This window comes from Penaeus japonicus, unplaced genomic scaffold, assembly GCF_977035675.1.
Source record: "Penaeus japonicus unplaced genomic scaffold, GWHDUDI00000001_assembly GWHDUDI00000036, whole genome shotgun sequence".
Classification (NCBI taxonomy): Eukaryota; Metazoa; Arthropoda; class Malacostraca; order Decapoda; family Penaeidae; genus Penaeus; species Penaeus japonicus.
In genome coordinates, this window is record NW_028234438.1 from 1843404 (window position 1) to 1858403 (window position 15000).

The window sequence follows — 15000 nt, forward strand, 5'->3', positions numbered from 1 at the left end:
ATATTCAAACACGGAGTGAGAATCCTGTGTTCGGTCCTCGGTCAGGGAGGGGGTACATCTGTATCTCTACGTCAAAAAGGGCGCTACTGCATCCTCCCATCTTCCCATCTTCCATATTAAAAAGGAGCTACTGCATTCTCGCATTCTCCCATTCTCCCATCTTCCACATCAAAAAGGCGTTACTGCATCCTCCCATCTTCCCATCTTCCATATTAAAAAGGAGCTACTGCATCCTCCCATCCTCTCATCTTCCCATCTTCCATATCAAAAGGGGCACTACTGCATCCTCCCATCTTCCAATCTTCCGCACAAACACACATACATTCACACACATAAAACGAACCTTTTCGTTGGCGGTCTCGAAGGTGGAGGGTAGCATACCAGGGAAGAGCTTCAGGGCCACCGGAAGCAGGAATTCCATAAAGGGGATGATTATGAACACGGAGAAGGGCAAGAGCCGGAACAGGTCGCTCGTCGTCCGCACCAGCTGTTTGAAGGGAAGGGAGAAAGAAGTCTGTTAGCAAGTGTCTATAACCCTCTGAGGACGTTAGTTTGTCTGTACATTCTGCTTGATCCCTCTGATGGAATTTTGGTCAGAGTAACCGCATTTTTGAAACATTTACCAAGGAGTGGGAGGGTTTAAAAGAATTTAGTAACAGATTTAAAAACAAATATTGGTATATATTTCTGATATAGAGGAACACAAAGCATGTATGCATTTAAACACCCCAAGACTTCACTTCATAATAATAGTAATAATAATAATAATAATAATAATAATAATAATAATAATAATAATAAAAACTAAAGAAATATGAATCCATATTTTCACATTTTCCCTTTCAGCAAGATATTTCCACCTGATTTCCCAGGGGTGAGTGATAGCCACTAAGTTTATGTTGAAAGATAATAATAGTGGTAACATTAGTAATGATAGCAATGATATCAAACTTACTACTAATAAATATAAAGTATAAACCATATAATTATAATAACAATAACTGCACTAATAAGAATTAGAATAAATAATGATAATAATATCAATGATAGCAATAATAAAAAATAACAATGCTAATAAAATCTCAGAATAATTCATATATAATGTTTGCAGTGCTATCATTCATCCATACAAAGTGTGTTCAGTTTATAATCAGACCTGTCCCTTAATAGTGTAAAAAAATTCAAATTTTAAAATTCCAAATGGTTAGGAAGGATGCTTGAAAAGTGTTAGAAATATTCTACATCCCGGTCAAAGTCAAAGACATCGTTTTCAAAAGAAGCCATTACTTCATTCCTTCTAAACAATCCACAAACAAACAGGACCAAACAGCAAACGAATCCGTAAACTGCCGCTTGCATAAGTTAGCTGTATCCCATATTATGTAACCCATAAAACCATAAACTGAATATATACAGTAGGAAGGTAAAACCCTCAGGAAAACAGCCATCTGCAAGTGGTCCTTATACATTACTAGCAAAACCACATACTGCTTATAAGGAATACTACTTCCTCATCAGCATAAATGATTAGAGAAGGCATAAGCTGCATTGTCATTATTACTAATTAAGTCATTGGTGTGACATCCCCCCCCCCCATTTGAGCATTTAAGCCCCTTCTCCGATACAGACTATTTATAGACTCTTATCAGTTACATTGTGTGATATGGGATATATCTAGATTATAGATACTGTAGCTTACTACCTATTGTGCACTATATTTGGTCCTATTCTTGTCTGCATTTGCAACGAAATAAAAATATATTCGACAGGTTCCACTCAACGCGACTTCATTCATAACGTGATTCTCAAAATAATATGGTAATAATATTGATATCAATGATGATAACAACAACAACAATAATAAAAAGTAACAATAACAATATCAAAAACAATGCTTATGACTGCAATAACAAAAACAACCATCATAATAAAAATAACAATACTTGGTAATAATAATGATATCATAACCACCATCATGACTGCATTCATCATTATATTAGTAATGGTATTATTGATGACAAAGATGAATTTAATGATGAAACAATGAAAAAAAAAACAATGGAAAAAACATTGATGATGATGCCATAATCATGATAACAATAATGGTAATATTAAAACAAACAATAATAGTGTCAACAATTGTAATAATAACAGTAATGATAATAATAATAATTAGATGAAAAAGAAGAAAGAGTTAGAACAATCAATTATAGCTATTAGAAATAATACTAATAATTGTAATAATTAATAATTATAATAATAATAATAATAATAATAATAATAATAATAATAATAACAATAATAATAATAATAATAATGATAATTAATAATAATAATAGTAATAATAATAATAATAATAATAATAATAATAATAATAATAATAATAATAACAATAATAATAATAATACCACAAAAGAATGATAATAGATACTGATGATGATAATGATAACAACAACAATAAAATAAATAATAAAATCAATAATAATAACAATGAAAAAATAAAAAATAATAATAATGATAATCATAAAATAATATCATAATGATGATGATGATGATGATAATAACAAAACAATAACAACAATAACAATAATAATAGGAAAATAATAATAATAATGATAATTATAATATATAATAATGATAATTATGAAATATAATAATAATAATAATAATAATAATAATAATAATGATAATAATAATAATAATAATAATAATAATAATAATAATAATAATGAAAACAATAACAACAACAAAAACAACAATAAATAATGATAATTATAAAAGATAATAATAATAATTATTATTATAATAATAATAATAAAAATAAAAACAATAACAACAAATAATAATGATAATTATAAAATATAATAACGATAACAACAACAACAACAACAACAACAACAACAATCGACAACAACAACAACAGTAACACCCTCATCATTAACTAATAACGAGCAATAAACAGCGAGATAAAATTAAGATGAACCCAAAGCATCAACCCAGAAGTCCACGCACGATTCAGAAAAGTGAAGTCGAAGTTTCATTACCATCATCCACTCTTACATTTATTGTGTTTGGATTCTCGTCTCTGGAGGGCGATAGAGCGAACGGGGTGTTAATTTAAAGAGATACGGTGATGTAGATATTCGTGATAAAAACAATAGAAGGTAAAGATAGATGGTTAATAAAGAAAAAAGAAAAAAAAAACTCGTTCGCCGTAGCGGACCTGTGGAAATTTCCACGCCTGGTCCTCCCCCTCTCCCTCCCCTCCTCCTCCTCCTCCTCCTCTTGCTCTCTTCCCCACCATCCATCTCTCTCTATTTCGATTTCTTTTCTTATTCCTATTGGTATGCCTATTTCTTATTCTTTTCTTCTCATTTTCCGTCTCCTTCTCCTTCTCCCTTTCTCTCTCCCTTTCCCTTTCCTTCTCCTCTCCCTCTCCCTCTCCATCCCCTTCTCCCTCTCCCTTTCCATTCCCTTCTCCTTCTTCTCCCTCTCCCTGTCCTCAGCCTCTCCTTCTATCTCTCTCGATACCCCCCCCCCCTACCTACCCTTCATCACTGCCACACCACACCTCGTTTCGAATTGTATCTCGCAAGCATGCACGCAGACACACGAACGCAAGCACGCACGCACACATGTTAAACATTTCCCATACAAGCACGCACGAACACACACACACACACACACACACACACACACACACACACACACACACACACACACACACACACACACACACACACACACACACACACACACACACACACACAAACACACACACACACATCGAGCAAACATCATCAATACAAACACGCACACACGCAAGCACGCACGAAATATCCATCCCAACGATATTCCCTTCTCTTCTCTTTTCCTTTCGACGTATAACAATCACAACACAAATGTAATAGTCATGCACATGTTGCTGCCATCGTGTGCAACAACGTCACTCTGCATCGTGCAATCATTATCATGCAGGAGGGAGACCATTAACTAACAAAATCCGTTCGGGTGTAGTGGCGTGCTTGTATTTCTTTGGGTATTTGTTTGCGTGTTGGCGTGTGTTTGTTTGTGTTTTTTTGTGTGTGTGTGTGTGTGTGTGTGTGTGTGTGTGTGTGTGTGTGTGTGTGTGTGTGTGTGTGTGTGTGTGTGTGTGTGTGTGTGTGTGTGTGTGTGTGTGTGTGTATAAATCTGGGCGTGTGTGTGTATACGTGTATGTGTATATGTGTACGTGTATGTGTATATGTGTGCGTGTATGTCAGTATGCGTATGCATATGCGTGCGTATGCGTGTATATACGTGTATGTGTGTGCGTGCATAACCGTGTATGCGTATGCATGTGCATACATAGTATAGTATGCTGTAGATTCACCTAAAAACCGAGCGAGTGCGGCGAGGAAAGACCTTCAGACAACAGACAAAGAAGGAAAGGAAGAGAATGAGAAAATGAAAGAAGAGAACAAAGAAAGAAAAGCGAACGAAACGTGAGAAACCGGAGAGAGACCGAGAAGAAAGGGGAGGGGAAGGGGAGGGGGAGGGAGGGAGGGAGGGAGGGAGGGAGGAAGGAGGAGGAGGAGGAAGAAGAAGAGGAGGAGGAGGAGAAGGAAGAAGAAGAAAAAGAAGAAGGTGAGAAGGAGATAGAGATAGGGAGGGAGGAGGGAGGGGGGGATGCATCACCATCGGGTCGATTCATTCTCCAACACTGCAAAGGTCATTCACCTTGCGACTTAAACGCTATAATCAAACTCTCTAACCATTCATTGCATCGCCGCCCATTGAATAAGGACGCACATGTGAATAATACCGAGAATATACGAAGCTATCGAAACAGTGCAGTTACGTAAGACATGTTGATGACGTGTTTCTGATGATAAGGCCGAAAGAGAGTAATAAATGACAAGGATTCAGTCATACAAACTAACTGGATGCAACCACCGGACTAACCGGATTGAACCACATTCAACCGAGGATTCAATCAAACAACTCATCTGGATTGAATCACAACCAACCGGATTCAACAACCACATAACCAACCAGATCCAACCACACACAACCGGATTCAAAACAGAAAACAAGAACAAAAACAACAAAAACAAAAACAACAACAACAACGAAGACAATTAAATTCAACCACAGAAACAACCGAACCCAACCAATTTTTTCCCCTCTAACCCCCAACCCCACCCACACCCCACCCCAACACCACACCCCACATCCCTACCCCTACCCCCACACCCACACCCATCGCCCTTCCCCGTCCCATTCAAACGCTAAACACTGGCCCGTTTCAAGGCGCTGTGAACCCCGCATTTCCCAAAATAATGGTCTGCACTCGACGCAACACAGCTCCACCGCCGTCGCCATCGCCGCTATGGGTGGAGCTTGGCTGGGTGAGCTGCAATCCTGCCACCTGCATGCTTGACGCAGGACCGACATACCGCTGGGCTCTCGTGCACTGTGTTCGCAGGGCTTGTGTTGTCATGCACTGTTTGGAGGGGGTTGTGTTGTCATGCGCTGTTTGGAGGGGGTGTTATGTTGTCATGCGTTATTTGAAGGGTTATGTTGTCATGCGTTATTTCTAGGGTTATGTTGTCATGCGTTGTTTGGGGAGATATGTTGCCGTGTCTGTTTGGAGGGCTATGTTGTCATGCACTGTTTGGAAGGCTGCTATAATGAAGTGTTTGTAGAGCTAGGTTAGCATGTAGAGTCTCTGAAAGGCTATGTTATCATGAAATATCTAGGTCTGTATCATGCATCATAAGGGGATGTGTTATCATGCACTCTGTGTAGTGTCTGGTTGTAGGGATGTTACCATGCGAATTATTACTTTAAGACTGTACAAGGAATGCAAGTGAAAACATGTGAGAGAGAGAGAGAGAGAGAGAGAGAGAGAGAGAGAGAGAGAGAGAGAGAGAGAGAGAGAGAGAGAGAGAGAGAGAGAGAGAGAGAGAGAGAGAGAGAGAGAGAGAGAGAGAGAAGAGAGAAGAGAGAAGAGAGAAGAGAAGAGAGAGAGAGAGAAGATAAAGACGGAGAAAGAAAACACCGATACCAACAAGATACAAACAAAAAAACAGAAGGTGAAACGGATATCCCATACGAACAGAGAGAGAGAGAGAGGAAAACACAAAAGCAGGGGAAGCGAAGAAGCAGTGGGTATATCTCTCTCCCATGACATCACCATCACCACATCACCACAACAGCGGGGGATTCTTCACCACGGATAGAAGAACCGCGCTCAGCGTTGCATTCCTTCCTTCCTTCCTTTCATCACGCTTTCTTCTCTTAATCTGATGATTCATAATGATTTGAAGGAAGGACAAAAGAAGAAAGAAAAAAGGGGGGAAAAGCAAGAAGAAGAAGAAAAAGAAGAAGAAGAAGGAGAAGTAGAAGTAGAAGTAGAAGTAGAAGTAGAAGTAGAAGTAGAAGTAGAAGTAGAAGTAGAAGTAGAAGTAGAAGTAGAAGTAGAAGGAGAAGGAGAAGGAGAAGGAGAAGGAGAAGGAGAAGGAGAAGGAGAAGGAGAAGGAGAAGGAGAAGGAGAAGGAGAAGGAGAAGGAGAAGGAGAAGGAGAAGGAGAAGGAGAAGGAGAAGGAGAAGGAGAAGGAGAAGGAGAAGAAGAAGAAACACGGAGAAAAACTCCTACGACCGCCCCACCCCTCTTCTTCCCTTCCTCCTTCCGGTCTCCACAACGCCACCCTCGCAACCTCATCAATAAATCTTCCTTCCGCCATTAGACTTAGTCATATCAAACCTCACCCTAAATAAACAAAACAAACAAACAAAAAAACTAAAACTAAAAACAAACACCCATTGTCGTGCCCCATTACCTCCTCATTACCCCCCCCTTACCCCCTATCCCTTACCCCTCCCCCCTCGTAATAAGCGCGGGGCAGAAATAGCCAGGGACTATGTATGACGCGACGGCAGAGCTGCAACGTCACTTCCCAAGTGAACCCTCTCGCTCTCGCTCTCTCTCTCTCTCTCGCTCTCTCGGCTCGCCTGTTTGGGCGCCGCGCAAGCACACACGCACGCACGAACGCACCCACGCACACACACACAGGCACAGCGGTCGAAAGAACACGCGCTCGGGAGGCGGACCTGCCTTCGATTTCATACGGCCACGAACTGTTCCCACTCGGATGGGAAAATGGAGAAGGAGAGGGTGGAAAGGGGGAGGGAGAGGGTGGAAAGGGGGAGGGAGAGGGTGGAAAGGGGGAGGGAAAGGGTGGAAAGGGGGAGGGAAAGGGTGGAAAGGGGGAGGGGAGGGTGAAAGGGTGGGAAAGGGTGGAAAAGGGGAGAGGGTGGAAAGGGGGAGGGAGAGGGTGGAAAGGGAGAGGGAGAGGGTGGAAAGGGGGAGGGAGAGGGTGGAAAGGGTGAGGGAAAGGGTGGAAAGGGAGAGGAGAGGGTGGAAAGGGGGAGGGAGAGGGTGGAAAGGGGGAGGGAGAGGGTGGAAAGGGGGAGGGAAAGGGTGGAAAGGGGGAGGGAAAGGGTGGAAAGGGGGAGGGAGAGGGTGGAAAGGGGGAGGGAGAGGGTGGAAAGGGGGAGGGAGAGGGTGGAAAGGGGGAGGGAAAGGGTGTAAGGGGGGAGGGGGAGGGAGGGAAGAAGAGACTTTTGACTTTGACGAGTTTATTGAGACAAGTGATTACGTCCATCTCAATAGGATGAGGCAACATAGGTTATCCTCACCCCAATCTTAGTCCAATTTTGGGCTCGCATATATTTTACAAAACCTTACAGCTATGTCAACATGTTGAAATATATACGGAACAAAAGACGGGTCAATCACAAGGGAGAGAGAGGGGAGAAGAAAGGAGAGAGCGGATGAAAAGAATATAACTAAAAACGTACCAATGAAGGAAAACCCTTCCGGGGAGGAAAGAATAATAAGAATAAAAAGAAAAAAAAAAGCAGAGAAGAGAGAGACGGAGAATAAAACGGAGAGGGGAAGGGAGATAAAGCAGACAAAAGGAGGTTGGTTGGCTGCCCAGTTGCCTTCTTAGCGTGCAAGTAACGTGTATGCTGGTAACGCTTGCTGAATAGGTGACAGCATTAACATCGAGAGAAAAATGCGACATATCATGAGGCACCTTGTTTGTAGGCCTATTTCCATGCCGTGTCTCTATAGGCTGTTTGTTGTCCAGTATTCCTAAATACAAAAAATCAAATATTTAAACACTATACAGGTAGTTCCTCGCTTAATTAACCAACAACAAAACATCCCTCAATTAACCATCAACTTCTCCAACCACTTTCTGCGTACAAACACAATAACAAACACACATACCCAAATACCCATTACCCTACCCTATACCCCCTCCCATACCCACCCTTCCCCCCCCCCAATCCTTCACCCTTCCCCCTCCCCAGAGACCACGGAGCAGAAATAGCAAAAGGTAGACTCCGGTATGAAGCTGGCAAAACCAGCCACGTCACTTCCCAAGTGAACCCTCTCGCTCTCGCTCTCTCTCTCTCTCGCTCTCTCGCCTCGTCTGTTTGGGTTCCCCCACGGTAGCAAGCAAGCACACACACGCACGTACACACACACACCAACACACGCACGCACCCATGCACATTCACAGGCACGGCGTACGAACGAACGAACGAAAACAACACTCACACTCACACTCACACACACACACACACACACACACACACACACACACACACACACACACACACACACACACACACACACACACACACACACACACACACACACACACACACACACACACACACGCTCGGAGGAGGGCGGAGCTAGCTTGCCTGCAGACGACGACAACGACAACGACCCCGACGGTGCTTGTGCAAGCGGTCGGTCGGTCGATCGCATGCAGGGCGACGCGCAGCTTTCTTCTCGATTCACGATTTTTTCTCTCTTTTTTATTTCTCTTTCAGGATTTCATATTAGAGGGATGGGGGAGGGGAGGGCAGAGGGGGGAGGAGGAGGGGAGGGAGAAGAGGAGGGAGAGGAGGAGGGGGAGAGGAGGAGGGGGGAGAGGAGGAGGGAGAAGAAGAGGAAGAGGGGTGAGGGAAGTGGGAAGGGTAGAGGGGAGCGGAGGACGGGAGAGGAGGGGGGAAGAGGAGAGAGGAGAGAGGGAGAGAGAGAGATGGGGAGAGAGGAGAGAGGGGAGAGAGGAGAGAGAGGAGAGAGGAAAGAGAAAACAGGAAAGAGGGGAGTGAGAGAGGCGTAGGGAAAAGGAGAAAGGGAAAGAAGTGGGACAGAGAAAATAAAAAAATACAAGAAAAGGGTTCCTCGTTCACCAGAGAGACACTCCAGCACTTGCAACACGATGACTGCCCGGTTGTCAGCCCGACGTGTAAGCAACGTGTATACCGGTTAGGCTTATGAAATACGTGGCAAGACCATCAGCAGGTGAGGACGAGATCAGGTCTCACATTCTGAAGAAAAATTACAGGACTAGGCCTAACAACCTCCAATATATATCAAATGTTTAACATTGCAGATACTTCAACTACCTCCAATACACAAATCATATGATGAATATTGCAAATACTGCGACTTCCGAAGACGGTAGAAACGAATTGATCAACACATTCAACCCTCTTTAAAAGCAGAGGAATAGCAGCTTTAACCACGTCGCATGGCCCTATTGTCTGCCTTACAGTCTCGCTCTCTCTCTCTCTCTCTCTCATGTCTCTCTATCCCTCTCCTTTCCACTCTCACTCTCACTCTCACTCTCACTCTCTCTCTCCCCTCCCCTCTCCCCCCTCTCCCGCTTCTCCACTCAATCATACTTATACTCGCCTTATCCCTCTCCTTTAAACTCTTCACCTCATTCTCACTCTTCTCCACTCAACCAAACTCATACTCTCCCTCTTCCTGTCCCTTTTCATTTCACTCTCTCTCTCAGTCTTACTTTCCCTCTCACTCTCACTCCCCTTCTCATTTCTCTCTCCTTCACCTTCACCTCCTAATTCTTCTCCCTCTCCCGCTCCTCCTCACTTCCTCTCTCCTTCACCTTCACCTCCTAATCCTACTCTCTCCCTCTGCCTCTGCCTCTGCCTCTGCCTCTGCCTCTCCCTCTCCCATTCCCTCTACCCCCTTCTACCTCTCCCTCTCCCTCTCCTGCTCCCTCCCTCCCTCCCTCCCTCCCTCCCTCCCTCCCCTCCCCCCTCCCTCCCTCCCTCCCTCCCTCCCTCCCTCCCTCCCTCCCTCTCCCCCCTGCCCTCTCCAGCCAGCATATTCAGGTCAATACCAAGCAAAGCCGTTTCACAAACCGCGACCATCACCATCACACACCTCGAAGAACATGCCCTGAGAACTGACATGAGGACTAACATGCGCTACCATTTGCGGACGTTAAGCAAGGTGAAACAGGAGCGCATGACGTCATGCGGCTGGCCGCGGGCGGGCATACGACGAGGACAGAATGATCAATATCACAGATTGGGGGAGAGGAGGGATAGGAAGAGGGAGAGGAGGATAGGAAGAGGGAGAGGGGGGATAGGAAGAGGGAGAGGAGGGATAGGAAGAGGGAGAGGAGGGATAGGAAGAGGGAGAGGAGGATAGGGAGTGGGAGTGGGAGTGGGAGTGGGAGTGGGAGTGGGAGTGGGAGTGGGAGTGGGAGTGAGTGACAGAGACAGAACAAGAGGGAGGAGAATGAGAGGGAGAGGAGCATGTGAAAGAATGGAGAGGGAGAAAAGGAGGAGAGGGAAAGGGAGAGGGAGAGGGAGAGGGAGAGGGAGAGGGAGAGGGAGAGAGAGAGGGAGATGGAGAAAGGGTGGAGAGGGAGAGGAAAAAGGAGAAGGAAACAGAAAAGGAGAGGAAAAAGAAGAAGAAGAATGGAAAGACGAAGAAGGTGGATCAAGAGAGACGGTGAAAAAAGACACAGATATACACACACACACTTATCTCCTCTCACCCTGAACCTCATGCAGAAAAAGTCAGTTTCGAACCCGAAACGAAAAAAAACAAAACAGAAGGGACCCGAAGCGATTTGAAAAAAAAAGGAAAAAAACAAGATTCGCAGAAGGTAGGGACCCGAAGCAATAATATAAAAATAAAAATAAAAATAAAAAAAAAAGTCAAGATTCACAGAAGGTAAGGTCCTATTAATGCTTTGTAGGTCAACGACATAAAACGTCAGTTCCGAGAAGCGAGCGTACAGAGAGTCCGCACTTCTGGGAATAACTTCTTTTTTTCTTTTTTTTTTTTCTTTTAAATCTGCAATCTACAACATCCCATGTGGGAGAAACGCATGCCTCGTAATAGCGCAATCGCGAAGGAGAAGTAGAAGAAGAAGAAGAAGAAGGAGAAGAAGGAGAAGAGAAGAGAAGAGAAGAGAAGAGAAGAGAAGAGAAGAGAAGAGAAGAGAAAGAGAAGAGAGAAGACAACGAAGAGAAGAGAAGAGAAGAGAGGGGGAAGGAGGAGAGGCCAAGAAGAGAAGGGAAGAGAAGAGAAGGAGAAGAGAGAACACAACGAAGAGAAGAAGAAGAGAAGGCCAAGAAGAGAAGAGGAGAGAAGGAGAAGAGAAGAGGAAGAGAGGAGAAGGAGAAGAGAGAAGAAGAGAGGAGAAGGGGAGAAGGAGAAGGAGAAGAAAGAGAAGAGAGAGAAGGAGAAGAAGGAAGAAGAGAGAGAAGAGGAAGAGAAGAGAGAAGGAGGAGAAGAGAAAGGAGGGAAGAAGAGAAGAAGGAGAAGGAGAAGGGAAGGAGAGAGAAGAAAGGAAGGAGAGAAGAAGAAGAGAAGAGAAGAGGAGAAGAAGAGGAGGAGAAGAAGAGAAGAAGAAAGAAGGAGAAGAGGAGAAGAGAAGAGAAGAGAAGAGAAGGAGAAGAGAGAAGAAGGAGAAGGAGAAGAGGAGGAGAAGAAGAAGAGAAAGAGAAGAAGAAGGAAGAAGAGAAGAGAAGAGAAGAGAAGAGAAGAGAAGAGAAGAGAAGAGAAGAAGAAGAAGAAGGAGAAGGAGAAGGAGAAGGAGAAGGAGGAGGAGAAGAAGAAGAAGAAGAAGAAGAAGAAGAAGAAGAAGAAGAAGAAGAAGAGTAGAGAGGAGACAGGAGAGGAGAAGACAGGAGAGAAGAGATGTGTTTATCCTAGAGCACAAACAAACAAAAAAACAAACAAACCCGCCCGTAGTTGGCAGGGCTCCGCGAAATGTTCCTCACCCTCGAAGAAAGTGGGCGGAGTGACGACTCGCCGATTTCGCAGGCGAATTTCGCGGGCGGATTTCGCAGGCGGATTTCGCAAGCGGATTTTCCAAGCGGATTTCGCGGGCGGATTTCGCGGGCGGATTTCGCAGGCGGATTTCGCGGGCGGATTTCGCGGGCGGATTTCGCGGGCGGATTTCGCAGGCGGATTTTACAGGCAGATTTCGCAGGCGGATTTCGCAAGCAGATTTCGCAGGCGGATTTCGCAAGCAGATTTCGCAGGCGGATTTTGCAAGCGGATTTCGCAGTCGGATTTTGCAAGCGGATTTCGCGAACGAGTTCTGTGTAGACCTTTTGCATTCGTGGCCATGAACCCTCGGGGAGAGCCTACTCGAGATGCAAGAGGAGGAGGAGGAGGAGGAGGAGGAGGAGGAGGAGGAGGAGGAGGAGGAGGAGGAGGAGGAGGAGGAGGAGGAGGGGAGGGAGGAGGAAGGAGGAAGGAGGGAGGGGAGGAGAGGGAGGAGGAGGAGGAGGGAAAGGAGGAGGAGGAGAAAGGAAGGAGGGGGGAGGAGGGAAGAGGAAGGAGGAGAGGGAGGAGGAGGGAGGAGGGAGGGAGGGAGGGAAGGAGGAAAAGAAGGAGGGAGGGAGGGAGGGAAGGAGGAAAAGAAGGAGGGAGGGAGGGAGGGAAGGAGGAAAAGAAGGAGGGAGGGAGGGAGGGAAGGAGGAAGGAAGGGAAGGAGGGAAAGAAGGAGGGAGGGAGAGAGGGAGGGAGAAGGAAAACAGGAAAACGAATAACTAGGAAAAGAAAGATCGGAGAGAGAAAATACAACGGAAAGCAAAGCAAAACAAGACAAGACAACATTGAAGGACGAAAAAAAAGGTGGGAATTCGCGGAACAAAAAAAGAAGAAGAAGAAGAAGAAAGAGGGTGAGAAAAAAAAGAACTAGGAAGAAGCGAAATGTAGGTACCGCGAGCCAGCGCGCGGACACCGACAAAGACGAGAACAGTCGTGGCAGCGCTGAAGTCTAACGTTTCAACCACGTGTTCTCTCTCTCTCACACAAACAACACTCCTTCCCTCCCCCCTCCCTCCCTCCCTCCCTCCCCTCCCTCTCTCCCTCCCTCCCCTCCCCCCTCCCTCCTCCCTCCCTCCCTTCCTCCCTCCCTCTCCTTCTCCCTCACTCCCTCCCTCCCCTCCCCTTCCTTCCTCCCTCTCCTCCCCTTCCTTCCTCCCTCCCTCCTCTCCCCCTCCTCCCTTTCCCTCCCTCCCTCCCTCTCTCTCCTCCCTCCTCTCTCCCCTCCCTCTCTCCCCTCCCCTTCCCTCCCTCCTCCCCTCTCCCCCCCCCCCCTCCCCTCCCCTCCCCTCCCCTCCCTCCCTCCCTCCTTCCCTCCCTCCCTCCTTCATTCCCTCCCTCCCTCCCTCCTCTCCGTCCCTTACTCACATTCAGAACTTCCTTGACATAGGTAACGCGATACACAGATACTTGTTTGAAGTTGATATACCATATAAATGTACTCGAACCGGTTTGGGCGGCCCGAGCATGGTGCATCTGCGCGCCCACACGCCCACGCCCACGCCTTCGACCTGGGACCAAAGGGGTTCTGAAATGTAATTCTTACGTCTGTTTTTGTATCTTATTTTTATTTTTCTTCGTTTAATAGAACGGTTCTTAGATGGTGTCTTAGATGGTGGGGGGTGAGTGAGGGGGGGGGCGGGAGGGGGAAGGAGATACGGGCGGAGAAGAATAAACCTATCCCGCCCTACCTAATAAAACCCCTTGCAACACCCTACAAATCCACTGATTTCCCGCAAGTAGGCCTATCTATCCCCTCGACAAAAAAACGCAACAAAAATAAATGAGAGATACTGAAATAATTTCGCAAGACAAAAAAATAAAAAATAAAAAATATATATACGTAGGTGAAAAGTAGGTTAGCATGATCGATTGCGTCACCAGCACATGACATGACGCGGTCGGTCGCTGCTGTCTGTCACCTTGCAAATGCATACAGCAGGTCGATACAACTAGGTGGATACTTCGCATAACAAAAGATGTTATATAATAATAATAAAAAAAAAGACATTTTGATTCTATGTGAACCTAATTCACAGCCTCCTAACTTCACAAATCCGTAAGAAATGCTGCCGATGTTCTTGCGTGTGTGTACACAGTGCTGCCTGGGTGGATGACGTCACGACTCAGACCATAGTCACGTGATGCGAGTGACGTCACAGACAGCCAACCACCACCACACCCGGCGCATTTCAACCGTAGATTTGCCGTTAGGCCACACTGAGTCATTCAATAAAATGCGCTTTTATTACGAAAACCGATTTGAGAAATGGTTGGCATAGAGACTTGGATAAAGGATAGGAAGAAACCGAGAGAGAGAGAGAGAGAGAGAGAGAGAGAGAGAGAGAGAGAGAGAGAGAGAGAGAGAGAGAGAGAGAGAGAGAGAGAGAGAGAGAGAGAAGAGAAGAGAGAGAGAGAAGAGAAGAGAGAGAGAGAGAGAGAGAGAGAGAGAGAGAGAGAGAGAGAGAGGAAAAAGAGAAGAGAAGACAAGACAAGAGAAGAGAAGACAAGAGAAGAGAAGAAAAGACAAGAAAAGACAAGAGAAGACAGGAGAGAAGAGAGAGAGAGAGAGAGAGGAGAGGATGAGAGGGAGGGATGACTGGGCGAACGGTTCACCAATCCGGTTCACCTGAGAGCTGTGTCCTCTCCATTCCGCCTTTCCTTCCTTCGTTTCCTATTCCTTCCTTCTTTTCCTATTCTTACCTTCTTTTCCTATTCCTACCCATCATCACAATTTCCTCCCTAATTCATCGTTTTACTTGCCGTTCTTGCCTTTTCGTATCTCTTTTTCCATCATTCTCTTTCAAACGAATAATAATACACAATAA

General features: G+C 45.2%; 1 protein-coding gene across 1 annotated transcript in view; it reads right to left on the minus strand.

Moving 5' to 3' along the window:
• Letm1 (Leucine zipper and EF-hand containing transmembrane protein 1) overlaps positions 1-14823 on the minus strand; it is a 24557-nt gene extending 9734 nt beyond the window's left edge. Inside the window, exons 1-4 of the mRNA XM_086531651.1 lie at positions 14802-14823; positions 13541-13683; positions 5333-5485; positions 344-514 (exon numbers count right to left, since the gene is read on the minus strand). Of these exons, the coding sequence (XP_086387777.1) occupies positions 344-514; positions 5333-5485; positions 13541-13683; positions 14802-14823 (489 nt within the window). The remainder of the gene's footprint in view (positions 1-343; positions 515-5332; positions 5486-13540; positions 13684-14801) is intronic.
• Between the last annotated feature and the right edge of the window lie 177 nt (positions 14824-15000).